This window comes from Octopus bimaculoides, chromosome 9 (genome assembly GCF_046866305.1).
Source record: "Octopus bimaculoides isolate indiv1 chromosome 9, ASM4686630v1, whole genome shotgun sequence".
Classification (NCBI taxonomy): domain Eukaryota; kingdom Metazoa; phylum Mollusca; class Cephalopoda; order Octopoda; family Octopodidae; genus Octopus; species Octopus bimaculoides.
Window position 1 is genome coordinate 42,353,194 of NC_142936.1, and position 18,742 is coordinate 42,371,935.

The window sequence follows — 18,742 nt, forward strand, 5'->3', positions numbered from 1 at the left end:
AAATCAGTAAGAATAATAAACTTTAAACCTTTGATTCCAACTCATTGGAGTTCATTTTTGTTCTATGATACAAACTTTTAAAGTGATTTAAATTAAAATCTTTTATGAAAATTTCATATGAATTTATGTACCAAATACATGCTTAATAAGAACCATGTTATTTTACTAAGTTTTTCATTATTTTCAAAATGAATTCAAAGTCAATGTCTTCCAGCAGAATATGGTAAGGAAAAGGTGAAACTTGATGACCCAGTAGTGCTAATTTCAATAAAAAGTTATTTAACCAAGTAAAATCTTGGTTAACAGTGTTTAACAGTGATAATAAGAATCTGCTTAGAAGGCTTTCAGTAGAGCTGAAACTACACTAGTCAGGGCTTCTCATTTCACAGAAATTAGAATTACCATCATCAAACTGATTGATTCTGTACAGAGATATATATATATGAAAGAGAGAGACAGAGAGAAAAAGAGAAGTAGAGAGAGAAAGAGAGAAAGGAAGTGAAGAGGATTTAAAGAAGTATACAGTCTTGTAGGATATAGCCTAACATTCTTGGCAAGACACCATGGTAATCACAATGCCTGATTTCTAATTTCATTAGATGTTGTCAGACTCTTGTCAACAAAATAGTGGAGGTTGATTAATCTGAAATCAGAACTACATAAATAATGATGGTATAAGTTATTGAGGGCTTAAACTGATTTACATATAAGAATAGTGTTTTTACTGAGAACTTGGCATATAGCCCTAAAGATTCTGCATGCAACAAAACTGTGTGTGTGTGTGTGTGTCTCATGTTTTGGCTGTGTGGTTAAGAAGTTTGCTTTCGGACCACATGGTTTCGAGGCATTTTTGAAGATGAGTGGAATAAAAACTCCTTTACTTGAAAAATTGAAAAGAATTAGTGACAAATTATGCTCCAAGTTTAAATTCCACCAGAGTCAACTTTACCTTTCATCCCTTTGGGATCCATAAAATAAGGTGCCTGTCGAGTACTGGGGTCAATGGTAACAAACTAACCTCCTCTCCCTCAAAACTACTGGTCTTGTGCCTAAATTTAAAACTATAAATGGTAGCAAATTAGCAGAATCCATAGTGCTTAGCAGCATTTCCTTTGGTTCTTTACATTCTGAGCCGAAATCCTGCTGAAGTTAGCCTTGCCTTTCATCCTTTTGAGGGTGATAAAATTATGTACTAGTTTAGGACTGTAACTGAATGGCCCCCTGCTCTAAAATTTCAGGTTTTGTGCCAATAGTAGAAAAAATTATTATCATCGTTAGGGTAGAGAGCAGGCAAAATTGTTAGAATATAATTATCCATTATAATGAAGTAGAGTTAATTTCCATTTAATAGTGCAAAGAGAAAGAAAGTAGATGTATTTTCCTTCAGTTTTATTCAATTAAAGTAGATGTAACAACAACAATGGCAAAACACAAATGTTGATAATTGTCTATTGATTGAACACAAAGTGAGATGATATACAGCTGCTGGAGGTCAATGAACCATAGTATATTACTGGTACTAATTTTATCAATGTTGGAATTAGAAAAAGTAAAGACATCTATGATAGGCCTTAAACTTAGGGAGAGTTAAGAAAATTCTGAAATACAAAAAAGTCTGATGTTCTACTGCTTTAGATACCCAATTACCACTGCCACCTCCACCCTCGAGAATGATTTCATATTGGTTTCCAAAGCATGGAAAAGTGAATATTAAAACATTGATGATTATAATAGTTTCATAAGGTCCTGATAGACCGAAGGGGCCAAAGTAAGATGAGGGACATTTCTTGAGTTTGAATCGATTCACGTAAATCTTTGCATAAATGTGCCATGGCAGCATGTGGAAATAGTGACATGGGGGAAAATGGGCCAGAATATTGCTATTTTTAATGAAATGCACGAATGTCACACATTCATTCAGCTTTCACTAAAAATCTCCACAATTTGCCTATATTAGAAATACATATGACTATATTAGGAATACACATATATATTCTCTTTCTCTCATACATATACACACGTGTATCATATGCATACACACATATCTGACGTGCATACTTTCCATAAATGGACTATGTTATGAATGTTACACAAACACGTACTAGCAACACAAAATTCATTTCACACTATCATGCACACAGACACACACAAGCAGAGATGTTTAAAAATTCAAGAGAGAGAGAGGGGGGGAGGGAGGGAGAGGAAAAAAGTAAGAGTAAGGGAGAGAAGGAGAAGTAAAGTTGAAAGCCGGTTAGAGAAATGTATAAATCCTTTTCTTTCTCTCTATCTACCTACCTACCTAACTACACACACACACGCATACAGTGTGTGTACATATAATCTTGTATCCTATACAGGTTTCATTTAATACTGATCATTGCAATATATTTTTTTACCTCACCTCCACAACAGTTCTATCTCTGAAAGATAAGAGAATATAGAAGCTTATTTTCTACTGGCTTCTCAGGTTAGTCCTAGCAATGTGTGTGTGTTTGTGTGTGTGTGTGTGTGTGTGCATGTGTGTGCATGTGTGTGTACGTGTGTGCGTGCGTGTGTGCATGTGTGTGTATGTGTGTGTATGTGTGTGCGTGTGTGCATGTGTGTACAGTACCCACTTGTCTACGTGTTTATGCTTATACATACTCATCTGTGTCTTATATATGTATGTATATGAAAACTTCTGTCTGCGTGTTTGTATGTATGTATGTATGCACCTGTTTATGTATGTCTGGCTGTGTATGTATGTTTACATTCTGTCCACACACTAGTTAATCGTGAAGAGTCTACAATGCACTTCCTAATAACATAAATCTATAAAATGGCTCCAAATTCACACACACAGGTTTGTGTGTGTGTAAGTGAGATAGAGTTAATTTACGAGGGAGCATGGTGGTTGAGCTTTTATTTATACAAGATGCATGAATAAGTGCATATATACATGTGTAAAATGCATGTGAGCATGCATAGTTGTGCATTTGTATGAGTGAACATATGAATGCATGTGTGTGTGTTTTTAAGTAATCATACTGAAAGGTAATAACAATAACAGAGTAAAAGGGGAGCTGTATCATTCATGTCTTTCCCAAACATTGGCATGTTCTCAAGTAAGAAACAAAGAGTAGGTAGTGGACTTAAGTTTTAATTCACCATATTAAGAATCAACCCTTTTGTTATCATATCGAAGTGAATATAGACTGCTTTTGTTTTGGTTAATGTCATCATTAAATTGGTATAGGGTAGTGAGCTGGTAGAACCGTTAAAACACCAGGCAAAATACTTAGCAGCATTTCATCTGGCTTTACGTTCTGAGTTCAAATTCCATCGAGGTTCACTCTACCCTTCATCCTTTCGGGGTTGATAAAATAAGTACCAATTGAGTACTGGGGTCAATGTAATTGAGTTAGCCCCCCCCCCCACCGCCCACCAAACTGCTGGCCTTGTGCCAAACTTTGAAACCATTATTAAATAGGTATTTGTAAAAAAGATTAACATGAAATTTTGATGGAAGTCTGTAATTTAGATCACTTCAAAACAGGAAATAGGTATCTCCAACGATACATGAATCCACACAGGCAGTTTATTATCAAAAGGGTTAAAACATTGCTTCAATCCTACCAAAATACATCTTTTGTATCAGATCTAAAAAAAAAATATTTGTGGAGTAGCTCAAATGGTAAAACAACAGATTAAATGTCATGCAGTATTTAATTAGTTATTAGCTTTTTACATCCTGAGTTCAAATCAAGCCATGATATACTTTATACTTTATCTCGCAGGGGTTAATTAAGTAAATAGAAATTTTGGTTTAATCAATACTTCTAATTAAATGCTGCTAATATCTAAAACCAAGTCTTTAAAAAGATCAATGCTTTTAATAATTAGTGGATAAGACAGTGCAAGAGGTAAGTCTATGTGTGTGCAACATTGTTTTAATTACTTGAGGAAGACGTTCGATATATTTAAATTGTTAATGCTTTTGACAAAGGCATGATCATCACAAAGCCTCCTTAACTCTCCTTTTAAATCTGAATTTCTTGTTTTTATTCTTATTTTTTTGTGCATCTGAGTAATGAAAGTGTACATGTTCATACAATAGATAAAAAGTGTAAGGCTAGTATTTGAAAAATAAATAAAATTGTTTCACATAGCAGACATACATTTATCACCCTTATATAAAAGGGCCAAGTTATATGTCCTTTTTTTTTTTTTTTTTTTTTTTTTGTTATTTTTGGATTTCCCTTTTCCCTCCAAGGCTATTTGAAATGTGGAAGGAAAAGAATAGTGGCTATGCTGAGTGGGAGAAAGAGAGTGTGTGTGTTACAAAGCATAGAAATGTAGATTAGAAAGAGGGAGAGCGCCAGCAAGTGAGACAAGCAGTCATGGAAGCAGAAAGGTGAAATTGAGAAAATGGAGTATGGCTTGATGCAGACGGATTAAAAATGAGTAAAAGGAGATAGAAATAAACCCTGTTGCTTGTTACAATTACTATTATCACTTAACATTGATCACAATTTGGGGATTGTATAGTTAGATAAACTGACTCCAGTCCTGTGCTGATACTTATTTTATATAGAAGCCAAGGAGATTTGAACACAAATCAAAAACAGACAACCAAATACAGATGCCATGCTGAAATAACCTCAGGTTATAATTGTAGCAACTTGGTACATTTGAATTAGGACCAAATAGTGAACACGTGACACTGATGGACCCATCCCCACTGCCTAGATTACATGATATGCAAAAGGCAGAACCATATCAGACAGAAAGTGAAAACAACTGTGAGAAATTGCAAATACAACATCTAAGGATAGTTGTTCAGTTTTGAAGTTCACTAACAAGGATCAACGAGGAAACAAATTAGAAAACCAACAACAAAATGATGATGATAATAATAATAATAATAATATAGGCACAAGGCCTGAAATTTGGGAGAGGGGGATAGTTGATTACACCGACCCTAGTACACAACTGGTACTTAATTTATCAATCTCGAAAGGATGAAAGGAAAAATCGACATCGGTGGAATTTGAACTCAGAACATAACGATGGGTGAAATACCACTAAACATCTTGCCCGGCTTGCTAACGATTCTGCCAGCTTACTGCCATAATATTAATAATAATAAAAATAATTGTTTTCATAGGTACTGTCCACATTTTAAGAAATACATTGTTAACTTGAAAATATCTGATTCTGTTAAAAGTATTTCAAAACTGAAATATTACAAGTTGAACAGAATCTTAATTCTCAAATTCTGGCCACCTTCCCTGACAAAATAACATTGCTAATCATAAATAACAACCACAGTAACAGGTCCAACTTGCTGTGACTTGAGTTCTCTGGGTGAGACTTAGGAACAGCTCTTATGAAACAAAGCAACAATAATGCAAATAACAAAAATAATAATGGCTTTAAATTTTGACACATGGCTACCAATTTTGAGAGAAGTTGATAATATTGACCCCAGTGATCGCTCAATGGGTACTAATTTGATCAACCTTGAAAGGATGAAAAGCAAAATCAACCTTGGTGACATCTGAATTCAGAATGTAAAGTGCCAGAAGAAAAGCTGCTAAACATTTGGTCCAGCACACTAATGATTCTACCAAGTCATGACTTTGATAATAATAATAATAATAATAATAATAATAATAATAATTATAATAATAATAATAATAATAACAACAATAATAATAAGAATGGTTTCAAATTTCGGCACAAGGTCAGTAATTTTAGTGGGTGGGAGGATAAGTTGATTATATCACCCCCAGTTTTTCCACTGGTACCTATTTTATTAACCCCAAATGGATGAAAGGCAAAGTCAACCTCAGTGGAATTTGAACACGGAACACAAAACCAGAGGAAATGCTGCTGAGCATTTTGTACGGTGTGCTGACGATTCTGTCAGTTTGTCACAACAACAACAACAACAATAGTAATAATAATAATAATAATAAATTTGATAATGAAATAAAACTTACTCATAGTCAAAAATAAGTCTTCGCCTAGAAGACGGCCATGTTGAGGACTAAAACAGTTGCACAGGCCCAGAGCCTGAGGTGATAGAACATTCACATAACAGGTCATTTAACCAGGTCGTTCACAAATGGTTGTTGAAAGCTACCTTAGTGAAATAATAGCGTGACCAAAGCATCATGGGAAAGTCTGATTAATTTTAGTTGCTTCTTTAGTAGAGAACCGTAAATGTAACTCAAACGAAAATTGCTACGGATAAATATAAAATTACACACAAAACCAAATAAAAAAAACACAACCCACACACTTGCATATATATATTTATATGCATATACATTTACATACAAATGCACACATGTATGAACACACACACACACACACCTGTACAAATAAATATACCATATTTTCTATATCAGATAAATTGATTGGAGGAATACACAAGTTTTGTGTAGGCTTTTCATGGTAAGATATAATCTAAGATTTCCTTTACATTCCAAAATTCAATAAAGCAAAAAACATCTTGAAAGAAAGAAAAGTATTTAAAAAAAAAGAAAAAAGGAAAAATGAAGGGGGGAGGTAAAAAGGAAATTCTTATAAATCATTAAATCAGAAGAATCTGTGAGAGTGTGTGTGTGTATATATATATACACATACATACATATATATTTATGTACATATCTACACACACACACACAAATGTACATACATAATGCAGATACATATGCATATATGTAGATTACATGCACACATACATACGAACACACATTCATACATACATGCACCTATATATATGCACACCTACATAGATATACAAAGACATACATACATACACACACACACACCAATAATTACATATAAACACACACACCTATGTACACAAACATGCACACATATATCTGTGTGTGCACATGTGTAGAGTGCATACATGCAAGAGAGATAGGGAGGGAGAGAGAGAGAATGAGAGAGGGAGATCAATGAACAATAAAAGGCATACAGTGTACACCCTCCATTTAAACATATGGGTTGGGGAGAGGAAGAGACACAGTGTGTGTGTATGTTGCATTCAATGGAAATGTTGGTGTGGACAGTTTTGGAATAGATTTCATTTGATACAGCCATATCTATGCAATCTTCCAAATAGTAAGCTGCAATGTCAAAGAGACACATACAAGTATATCTACTCCTACATATTTCATAGATCACAGTATTAGGCACACACACATACACACACACATAATGCAAACAATATACGCCCAGTATGATGTATATGTGTGTATACATTTGTGTGTGTGTGTGAAGGAAAATTATTGATTTGTTTACAAAGAAATAAACTTAACATATGCTAAAATAAACCAAATAAATAAATAAATAATAATGATAATGATAATAATAATAATAATAATAATAATAATAATAAATCATGCTTAAAATATGAAAAGCTACATTAGTAAAATATAAATCTCAACACCACGCCTACCATCAACATTGCCATCACTACCAATGCTACCACCACCATCAGCACCACCACCACCACCACTACCATATCGTCATGCTAAATAGCAATGATACATTCTCCTTTCTGGCAGTGTTCCTCCATTCAGTGCCAGATGGAAGGAAGAGTCAGTGTTTCTGCTTTTGTTCGTAAGAATCTGTTAGAATATTAAGCATGAGATAGTGACCTTGGAGCATACATATTTCCACTTATAGCCTAAAACTATTGACACAGTTCCAAACCCTTAGAACTCTACCAACACCACCACCTCACACTCCTACAACATAATGCTCCAACTATATAAGTTAGTTTCTGCCACTCTATAGGAATTACCAAAGAAAAGTGGATCATACAACCTAAGATTCTCTTATAACACCATGTTTGTTGGTGTATAAGATGCACTCTTGCATAAGACTCACCCCAACTTGACAGGTATATTTTGTAGAAAAAAAAGCAGAAACAAAACAGACTGAATATGTTACACTCATATACTCAGTATCTCATCCATAATACAGTCATATTAGATGCATAGCAATCTTTTGGCTATATTTAAGAATAAAGAAAGTGCGACTTATACACCAGCATGTATGGTGAAGTCCAGAATAAAAATATGAGTAACTTAATCCGGCATCTTGACAGCTCGTACTATAACACAGATTGACAAGTCTATTGTTGTGTAGATATGGAGTTTGCCTTGCAACCACAATGTTTCTAATTTATGCTAACATCTTCAAGAGAAAAGGGTTAGTTGATACCACTGACAAAGTACTTCAATCATACTTTAATTTACCCACCACAAGAGATGAAAATCAAATTTGACCTCAACAAAATTTGAACTCAGAATGTAATGAACGTAAATATTCCTATGACAGGCACAAAGTTTGGAATTTGAGGGATGCAGCTAGACACTTAGATCAATCCCAGTGCTCAACTGGTACTTATTTTATCAAGCCCGAAAGGTTGAAAAGCAAAGTCGACCTTGGTGGAATTTGAACTCAGAGTGTAAAGATAGACAAACCACCTTGCTGTCTTGCGATGCATTTTTCTGATGCTCTAATGTTTATGCCAAGAGTATATTAATAGTTGTATTTATTGATGTTATGCAGTCCAAAAGTATCAGTCCACAGCAGAGGATTGATGGAATTGTTAGAGTCAAACAAGATACCTTGTGGTATTTGTTTTGGATCCATCTGTTCTGAGTTCAAATACTGCCATGGCCTACTTCGTTGTTAGACAACCAGCTGCCTGAATTATTGCCATCATTTGGTGCCAAAGGTGTATTTACAGCTGTCATCATCATCATCATCATCATCGTTTAACGTCCGCTTTCCATGCTAGCATGGGTTGGACGATTTGACTGAGGACTGGTGAAACCGGATGGCAACACCAGGCTACAGTCTGATTTGGCAGAGTTTCTACACTCTGGATGCAATCCCACAGCACAGCACCTTGGGCAAGTGGCCTCTGCTATAGAGCAAAACCTTGGGCACCACTTTAAGGAGGGTGCAATTTTGGCCAAGATCATTTTCTAATTAAGCCATTAAAAAAAGCTTTCTCAAAATTTTCAGGCATGGTTTGTTGTGCTTATTGTCATCCATGCCACGAGACAGAATGAGTGTTCTAACTTAATCTCACAAAATGCATGCACTCCTTTTTGGTGGTGGGGATGGGTCACAATTTTGATGCTACACTCCTGCTTGTGAGTGGATTTGGTAGACAGGAACTGAAAGCTTGTTGTGTATGTATACATATGTCTACATATTGTGTGTGTATGTGCATGCACATTACCGTCTCCTTGCCTTGACATCACATGGTAGCTGTAAACAAATGTTACCATCATGCAAGTGGCGTCCTTCATTTGTTTTCCATGAAAACATATCTGATCATGACATAATTATTACCTTATTTGGAAACAGGTGAGGGTTGATGACAGGAAGGGCATCCAGCTATAGGAAATCTGTCCCAACAAAAACTCCATCCAAACAATGCAAGAAAGGAAAAAAAAAATAATAAAACTTGACATCTCATAAGGCAACACGGATGAACAAGTCTAACACTAAAAGGTCACATCATTGCTTTCTCCCTCTCTGATTAAGTAAAAAGGTGGTGAGAGGAGATAAAAAAAAAGGTGTAAATCAAACACAGCCATAGCACGGATGCGACTGCTGAAACCTCTGGATACTACCCACAAATCCAGTATGGCAGATATATTGAGGTTATGTTTGGTTGAAGACCAGACGGTACCCTGCAACATGCAGTATAACATACTTAGTACATTTTACTAAGTGGTCCCTGCGTGTCTGTATATTCAAAAAGGGGTCAGTCAATGGTGGTCAATAAGAAACTTATAGCTTGATACTGATTTCTCTTCAACTATTATTTACTCTTCAAGACGAAGCTCGTTTTACATATGTTATTTTTCAACTCCCAAACTCTTTCGTTTTATTTATCTCTTGGCAAAGAAAATAAGTATTTCTTTTTTCCTTTTTCACAAGAATAAAACGCCACCTATTCTAAGGTAATAGCGAAAACAGAATCGGTGATGCGCATGCCTTGTTTAATGATATCGTTAGCTGCTTAAATAGCGATTTTCTTTGAAAAACAAAGCTTTAAATAATTCATTAAAGTTACCTCCCCTGTTTAACTTATTTTATTTAAATTTCTTGATAATTTTAACAACATTCTTTTATCTGTATTTCTTCTGTCGATAACTGAAACGGGTTAAAAATCTACTAATTAAAAAAAATAGATATTGGAAAGACCGTCCTCCCCATTTTCTCCCAAATTTGTTTATTTTAAAATAATTTTTTGCCAAAAAACTCCCGTTTTCGGATACGGCGGTTCCGGAATTTTGCCAAAAATCGGCATTGTTAAATCCCCCCCCTTTCCCCCCAACAAATTCTTCAATATAGACTTTTTTCCCCAACACTAACCCTAACCGTAACTACAGAAATGTTTTGAAATTTTTGTCCGAATTATAATGTGTATTTTTCCGCATATTTAGGAAAAAAAAAAAAATGTTAAAAAAAAATTTTTGGAAATTTTTTTTCAGAATCATAATCTCCGTATTTTCCCGTAAATTTTTTGAAAAAAAAAGAAAGAAATTTCTGAAAAAAGTTAAAAATGAAGGAAACGAGGGTGGATGTGGGGGGTGGTAATTTAAAAATGCCGATTTTTGCCAAATTTTTTGCAGATTCGTATTTCCCGTAGCCGAAAAATAAATAAATAAAAGTAAAAAAAGGGTGTTTGATGGGTGGGTGGAAGTCTTGCCGAGATATTTTCTAATGCATAACTTATATAGTCGCACAATTTCACAGCCACTAACTTATTTCATACCAGAGGGATAACGAGCGTTACAGGCAACTTTGGTGTCCGAAAAAGAATTGGAACTTTATATTACACATAGGTGATTCAATTTCATATCTGATTAAAAGTCAACTTTTTTTTCCTCTACGTACACAGTGTGTTGTGTATGTGTGCGCGCGCCCCCAGTCTCGCTCGCTCGCTCCAGACATTTACACATGGAAGAAGAAAAACATTTGATCCAAGGGAGATAACTGTCCCATCTGTTTCACCTGTTGCGTTGTTGGTTCCGCAAAACAAAACTGCAGTTTGAGTATGTGTATGCGCCCGCGCGCGTTTGCGTCCGCGCATGCGTGTGGACGCATTATCATAACTGTGATTCAGGAAATATTGAACTATATATTTATTTGCATTTTCGCTAAAGTTATTAACTATTTACTTTTGTTCTTTAAAACAAACAAAAATACGGATCCAAGCTTTCGTACTGTGTATAAAAAGAAAACTTTTCTTCAAATATTTAGTAACTTTTAAGAAAATCCTTCTTTAAATATTATTACTTTGTCAAGTTATTTATGCAACAGATTATATATATATATAACGAAGGGAAATAGCAGATTATATATATATATAACGAAGGGAAATAGCCCTGAAACTCGAGTCGCCTTTATATATATATATTTATATTTATATATTTATATATTTGATCCTTTATATTGAACACTCAATATTTCATCTACATTCAATACTTTATTTCATGGTGCCATCCATTTTTATTTTATTTTATATTATATATTGTATATTATATTATATATTGTATATTCCATATTCTATACCCCACATTAGTTCTGCAGGAATATAAATAAAACATAAAAAACAGACAGTGTTGGAACTCTTTTAAGCAAAATAATATATTCCTCTATCCACAATCATACAAAAAAATCCACCTTTTTTTGTATTTATTTTTACTCGCATATATATATATATATATATATATATATATATATATATATTCATTCTCCAAGAACACTAGATATTGAACCAGATGCAACCATCCCTCCCTAAGGTTAACATATCCTCTAATGATATATATATATATATATATATATATATATATATATATATATATATATAGAGAGAGAGAGAGAGAGAAAAGAGAGATAAATAAAAGGGCAAAACCCCTTCCAAAGTCATATACACTCATATGGCCAGTTTCCCAGTTTGTGGTGTACACAGTAACCTACTGGACAGGATGCCAGTCCTTTAAAGGGTTGCTTACGCTTGCCAGCTGAGTAAACTGGAGCAACATGAAATGAAATGTTTTGCTTAAGAACACAATAAATACATCATCTGGTCCAGGAATCGAAACCACAATCTTACAGTCATGAGTCCAACACCCTAACATTAAGCCACACACCTCCACATATCATCAGTCAGTTGTTTATAAGTCTGAAAAAAGCACACCCTAAAAAATTTTCTGAGTAGTAATATTTTATGTACAACAAAATGTGTGTATGTGTTTACACTCAGAAACAGACATACATATATATACAGTTAATTAGTTATCTATTTGCTATTTAGATCAGTTTAAATTATTTTTGTTACTCCTCCCTCCTACTGTTTTATTGTGGTAGAAGATAAGTTACTTGTATCTCCCACCTCAAACAAAAATCTTTTACTAAAATACTCATACATATATACACAGTTACCAAAAAACTCACTCATAAATACACACACAAAATCAACTTGCTTGCAAGGTGTAAAATCCACACACACACAGACGACACTGATACATATTAAAAATGTTTCCAGCTGAATAAATGTCCACATCAGCTGCACACCCACTATTGCATACAGATACAAACACAGACAGACAGACACACACTAAGTGTCTTCTTCATAGCGCACTATCCATAAATACTAACAATTACAGTGATAAGTCAGAAACTTAGACTGAAACAGAGGAAGCTCACCATACATATATATGTGTGTGTGTGTGTTTGTAGCTGTGTTGTGTTTATCCCATCATGACCACCACTTGACAACCAGTGTTGGCTTGCTTAGGTACTTGTAATTTAGCAGTTCAGCAAATTAGACTGATAGAATAAAGACAAGACTTAATAGGTACAAGAGTTGATTTCTTCAACTAAACCCTTGAAGGTGGTGCCGTAGCAAGGCCGTAGCCCAATGACTGCAACAAATGAGAAGAAAAAAACAAGCTATCCACCACACCATACATTAATGATCAGATTCCAAGTATTCTTAATACAAAAGTGAATTCATATATTTCTGATACTTAAAGCTAGCTGAGAGCATAGGGTTTATACATATGAAGTCATAGGTTGAAGAATTTCTGAGTTTTAAGGAGAAAAACAGATAAAGCTAGTGTAGGAGAGGGAACAAAATACCAAAACAGGATGAGGTATGCAAACCATTATATTTTCTATCAACATCATTAAGTCTGTTAAGTGGTGTATGAGGTGGAAAATATATTTTGTTATTGATTGTGGTATGAGTATTTGGTTTTAGACATGAAATTACTAGAGAACATGCATATGTGTATGCATACACACATACATACAAATACACATACATATATATTCATATGCACATGTGTATATACATACACCCACATGCAAAAACACGCACACACATGTAAAGGTAAGATCAAGGTTTAGGTAGACAGCATGCTTTGAGCAGTCCACAGAAAGTACAAAAAGTTAGAGAATGGAGTAGATGCTAGCAGATTACCCCTCATTTGGATCATTACTACTTCTGAGATTCTGCTAACTACGAAACATATGTAACCTGGACTTTACCAACTCCATTCCCTAATTTTGGATGGATATATATATATATATACACATACATCCAGCCATCTATCTATCCATTCATACATACATGCACATACACACAAATCATCATCATCATCGTTTAACGTCCGCTTTCCATGCTAGCACGGGTTGGATGATTTGACTGAGGACTGGCAAGCCAGAAGGCTGCACCAGGTTCCAATCTGATCTGGTAGAGTTTCTACAGCTGGATGCCCTTCCTAACGCCAACCACTCCGAGAGTGTAGTGGGTGCTTTTACATGCCAGTCACACAGAACTGGCAACGGCCATGCTCAAAAGGTGTTTTTTACGTGCCACCTAATAGTTATGAACATATATCTAAGCTGCCACAACTGACAGAGCTCAGCAGTGTGGTGGTGATATTAACTTCATTACTGATGGCTGGTGGACCCCAGCTGACTATGTTAGTGTATCAACAAGTGGCCAAGTTCATGTTGAGCTAGTGAAACCACAGAACAGGGTCTTTTAATCTGAACTAGCAGATCTGTCACAGCAGTATCAAAACAACAGCAAACTATGTCACAAGTGTTTTCGTAGAATAAGACACAGAGTAAGAAAAATCTTGGAGACAAGTTACTAAGTATCTGCCAACATTTAACTGTTGCCATATCAAAGTACAGAAGATATTCCTAAGCAATATTTGTACTAACAGAAGGGTGCTGCATATCAAAAATTTTGGAGGCCATCCGTTCAGCAAAATGGAAGTTTTTTTTGTTTGTTTCAAGTAACCAGTTTAAGAAATGATTTGAGATGTTTCTGAAATTCTTAAAAAAAATATTCTCAATAACAGAACAAGTTCTAAGAATTGGATCAGCAAGTGAAAATTATATAAGTTATATTTAAACAGAACAGTCACAGAGTGTAAAGGTGTAACGAAAAGAGCCTTGTAGTATACAGAAATTCAAACTGAGATCCATTAATTTATCAAAGAAAAAAAACAAACAAAAAAAACAATATAGATTTTCAGTTTTTACAACAAACGGTAAAATATCCAATAATTAAAAATGTAGAAGCAATTTCATGTCAGTGATTAAAGGATCTTCGAATGTAATGAAGAACAGAATTGTTTTTTTTTTTTTTTTTTAGATGTGTAAATATGAATATATTTGGGAGTTGGACTTTCAGAAAACAAAATTTCTCAAAGTATCACATTCCGGATTTTCTCTTAGGAAAGTGGGTTTATGTAACAAACTGGTAACAAATACTGGATTACACGATGTCATATATCTTATCTTCAATATTTACTTTGGTAAATACGCATGTGAACATACATACAATATATATGGATAGATACACACGTATTTATGGTAATGTTTGTCATTATGTATTGGTATACAGTTGAATGATAATTGAAGGTGGTCACTGTACACATTTGAATATAGGATCACATGTATTTGAACAAGAAGGAAAATGTTGATAGTGACTTCGAAGTTGATTTTAAAATGACTAACCTGAGTTCTGAGGAGAGTTGCATCGATGTAGAAGTGTAGGTGAAGATCCAACAGCTATAACAGATCGTCTTCCATGAGAACGACTGCCAAGTAAAAGAAAGACTTGATAAATAAATAGAAAAAAAGAAACGGATAAAAATATGCAGATTTTTTAAATTCCTTAGGTTAGCAAATGAAATTCCTTAGTAAATTGTAAACTAAATTAGTCTAAGGGAGGTAACTCTGGTATCATTCTGACAAACTGAAAAGAATTCGCAACACGTACGAAACATTGTTTCTGGATAAATTAAAAAAAAAAAAATCGCAAATTCCATGTTGCTATGGAAAGTACACAAAATACTTATTGTTATTTGATTTGTTTTGTGATTTTTCCCAGGACAAATCTGGCGAATTGGCAGAATCGTTAGAATGCTGGTCACAATATTATAATAATAATGTTTCAAATTATCGCACAAGGCGAGCAATTTTAGTGGGAGGGGTTTAGCCTATTACGTTGTCGCCAGTACTTGACTGGGGATACTTTATTCTACTGACCTCGAAGTGATGAAAGGTAAAGTTAATCGTGATGGTATCTGAACTCATAATGAAAGAGATGGGGAAAAAATGCTGCTAAGCAAATTTGATGTGTTGATGACACTCCCACCTCTATGTTCAATGAACAGACACTTGTTATTGGCACTCCGTCGCTTACGACGTTGAGGGTTCCAATCGATCCGATCAACGGAACAGCCTGCAAGTGAAATTAAAGTGCAAGTGGCTGAGCACTCCACAGACACGTGTACCCTTAACGTAGTTCTCAGGGAGATTCAGCGTGACACAGTGTGACAAGGCTGACCCTTTGAATTACAGGCACAACAGAAACAGGAAGTAAGAGTGAGAGAAAGTTGTGGTGAAAGAGTACAGCAGGGTTCGCCACCACTCCCTGCCGGAGCCTCATGGAACTTTAGGTGTTTTCGCTCAATAAACACTCACAATGCCTGGTCTGGGAATCAAAACCTCGATCCTATGACCGCGAGTCTGCTGCCCTAACCACTGAGCCATTGCGCCTCCATGAACAGACACTAACAGATGAGAAATAAGATGAAAACAAACTTACCTTCCTTTCCTAGTTAAACTGAGATCTTTCTGTAAATGTGAAATAAATAAAATATAAATAAATAAAAAAATAAAAATACAAATATAAACGAATGGCAAAATAATTAACACAATAATATTAAGCAAAGTTCACTAAAAGATGACTGAGGGACAATAGTGTTTAGAAGATGCATGATAATATTTGATGAGGATATGAAAGCAAAAAGTGTAAGCAACAAATAATCTTGCTTTCATATGCCAAGTTATACATTTGTATGTTATCTTACATATTTATACAAACTGTTGTCAACTATGAATGCACTGAGTCCATTTTTATTTCAATTTATAGAAGTCTCTGAGTATAGGAGAATTTTACCTCCAGAAATAATGTCTACAATACATATATATATATATATATATATATATATAAACCCCCTTCAGTCATGAATGACCATGGGATTGCATCTAGAAAGTTCCCCTAAAAGGCACAAGTCCAGGCAAGGTTGTTTATAGAAGACCAGCAGTCCCCCATGCATACAAATCTCCCCTTTCCATGCCACTGATGTTGTTCAAGGGAAAGGCAAAGGCCAATACAGCATGGCACCAGTGACATTGCAACTCATTTCTACAACTGAGTGAACTAGAGGAAATGTGAAATAAAGTGTCTTGCTCAAGGACACAACACACAGCCTGGTGCATGAATCAAACTCACTACATCATCATTGTGAGCCCACCATTCTAACACACACACACACACATATATATTTGGGTAAAAACTTTGTAGTGTGTTATACAATGCTCATCCACAATAATTGGCTAGCAGATGTCATCATACAGCGGAAATGCACTTCCATAGTATCAGATGGTTTTTCAGGGGTGAAATAAAGAGGGACAGTAAATACTTCATTAAAATCACTTTCCAGAATACCCACTACTCCATTGGCTGTAACTGAATTCTCAGCCCTCTTCCCCTGGGTGTTTGTATTGAATTTAACCTGAGCAGGAAGATCAACTTACCATACTTGCTGAGAGGGATGGTGCAGACTGACCCAAAACAGAATTGTGCATCCGTAATAAGTTTGTGCTTTCAGTATTGCTGGAAATACCTGGAAAGAGAAAGACGTAAGGTCAGCGATTAGCATTAACAGTTTTGTATAATAACAGAACACAAATTCAAATACCATAATGGAACGAAAAATCAGAACAGAAGGGAGGGAAACAAGCAAAAAATTATTTTAAGATACTTTAACCCTTCAACGTTCAAATTACTCAGCCAGATGTAATACTATTTATATTGCTTTGAATTAATCATGTATTGTCTCATAGCTTTGAGATGCTGATGATGTTATTGTCTATTTTTAGAATGACATTGTAGGGTAGGTGTGAAAGGTTAGATCAAGGCAGTTTGAACATAAAACAGATGGAATATTTGGGCTGGATATGGTCAGTTTAAATGCTAAAAGGTTAAGATATCCAGTTTGATTGAGGGTTGATATTTGAGGACAGATATCAAACATTATGAAAAACTGTGTAGAAGCCTCTCTCTCTCACACTGTCTGTCTATCTATCTCTATATGATGGATGTGTGGATGTCTTTGTTTGTGCCCCAACCATTTGACAACTAGTGTTGGTTTGTTTACTTCCTCATAATTTAGCAGTTCAGCAACAGAGACTGACGGAATAGGTACTGGACTTAAAAAGCTGGAGTGGAGCAATTTGTTGTTTGACTATACCATTCAAAACAGTACCCCAGCATGGTCGCAGTCCAAAGACTGAAACAGGTAAAAGATAAGAGATATACACAAAGAAGTTAATTTAAATTTAAAATTAATTGAAGTTAAACAAATCAAAGTTCATTTTAACACACACACAAAGAAAAATGTAAAATAATAAAATTGAAGAAAGGAAAAAACATTTTGAAAAGACAAATTATGAGCAAATTTTTGTAAAATAATCCAATATTTTCTTATTTTGATATTCTGTGATGATACATTGAATATTTGTTTCAGTATTTTTTTAATTTCTTTTTATTTGTTATGTGGAATTTCTACAAGAACCACATATTTGATATTCATGCCTTTGATTGTTCATTTTACAAGATTTTTAACAAACTTCCAAATTCTAGGATGGGCATTTTTTTTTTCCTTGTCTTTGAATTTCTTTTCCATTGTTAATGAAATGCAATATCTTTTCACTCCGTGTATAACTACTTTTATGTTCAGTAGTGTATTTACTGTGATGTGGACTTGGCAATATGGCACCTTATGCAAATGTCTTCTACTAAAGCCCCGGGCCAACCAAAGCCTTGCAAGAATGTTTGGTGAATGAAAACTGAAAGAAGCCAGTTGTATATTCATATAATCATAATCACAAACCACACATACATATTGATAAACAAAAAATTGTCGAAACCAGTTTGGTATTTGAATAAATCAGTCATAAAATTTTAAAATGACAACACATTTTGAGATTCAGGTGCATTTTGAAATTCCAAAACAAATTCTCCTCTCTCTCTCTGTTTATATGTATGTACATCATCATCATTTAATGTTTGTTGTCCATGCTGGCATACAAAGGGCACCTGTGTCAGTGG

The 18,742-nt window shown here is 34.7% G+C and overlaps 1 protein-coding gene across 27 annotated transcripts in view; it reads right to left on the reverse strand.

Moving 5' to 3' along the window:
• Positions 1 to 18,742, reverse strand: part of LOC106880501 (microtubule-associated serine/threonine-protein kinase 3) — a 256,534-nt gene that overhangs the window by 106,260 nt on the left and 131,532 nt on the right. For all 27 annotated transcript variants that reach the window (XM_089357477.1, XM_089357468.1, XM_089357472.1 and 24 more), the window contains exons 5-7: positions 17,167 to 17,255; positions 16,172 to 16,200; positions 15,076 to 15,158 (exon numbers count right to left, since the gene is read on the reverse strand). In XM_089357477.1, coding sequence (XP_089213603.1) covers positions 15,076 to 15,158; positions 16,172 to 16,200; positions 17,167 to 17,255 — 201 coding nt within the window. The remainder of the gene's footprint in view (positions 1 to 15,075; positions 15,159 to 16,171; positions 16,201 to 17,166; positions 17,256 to 18,742) is intronic.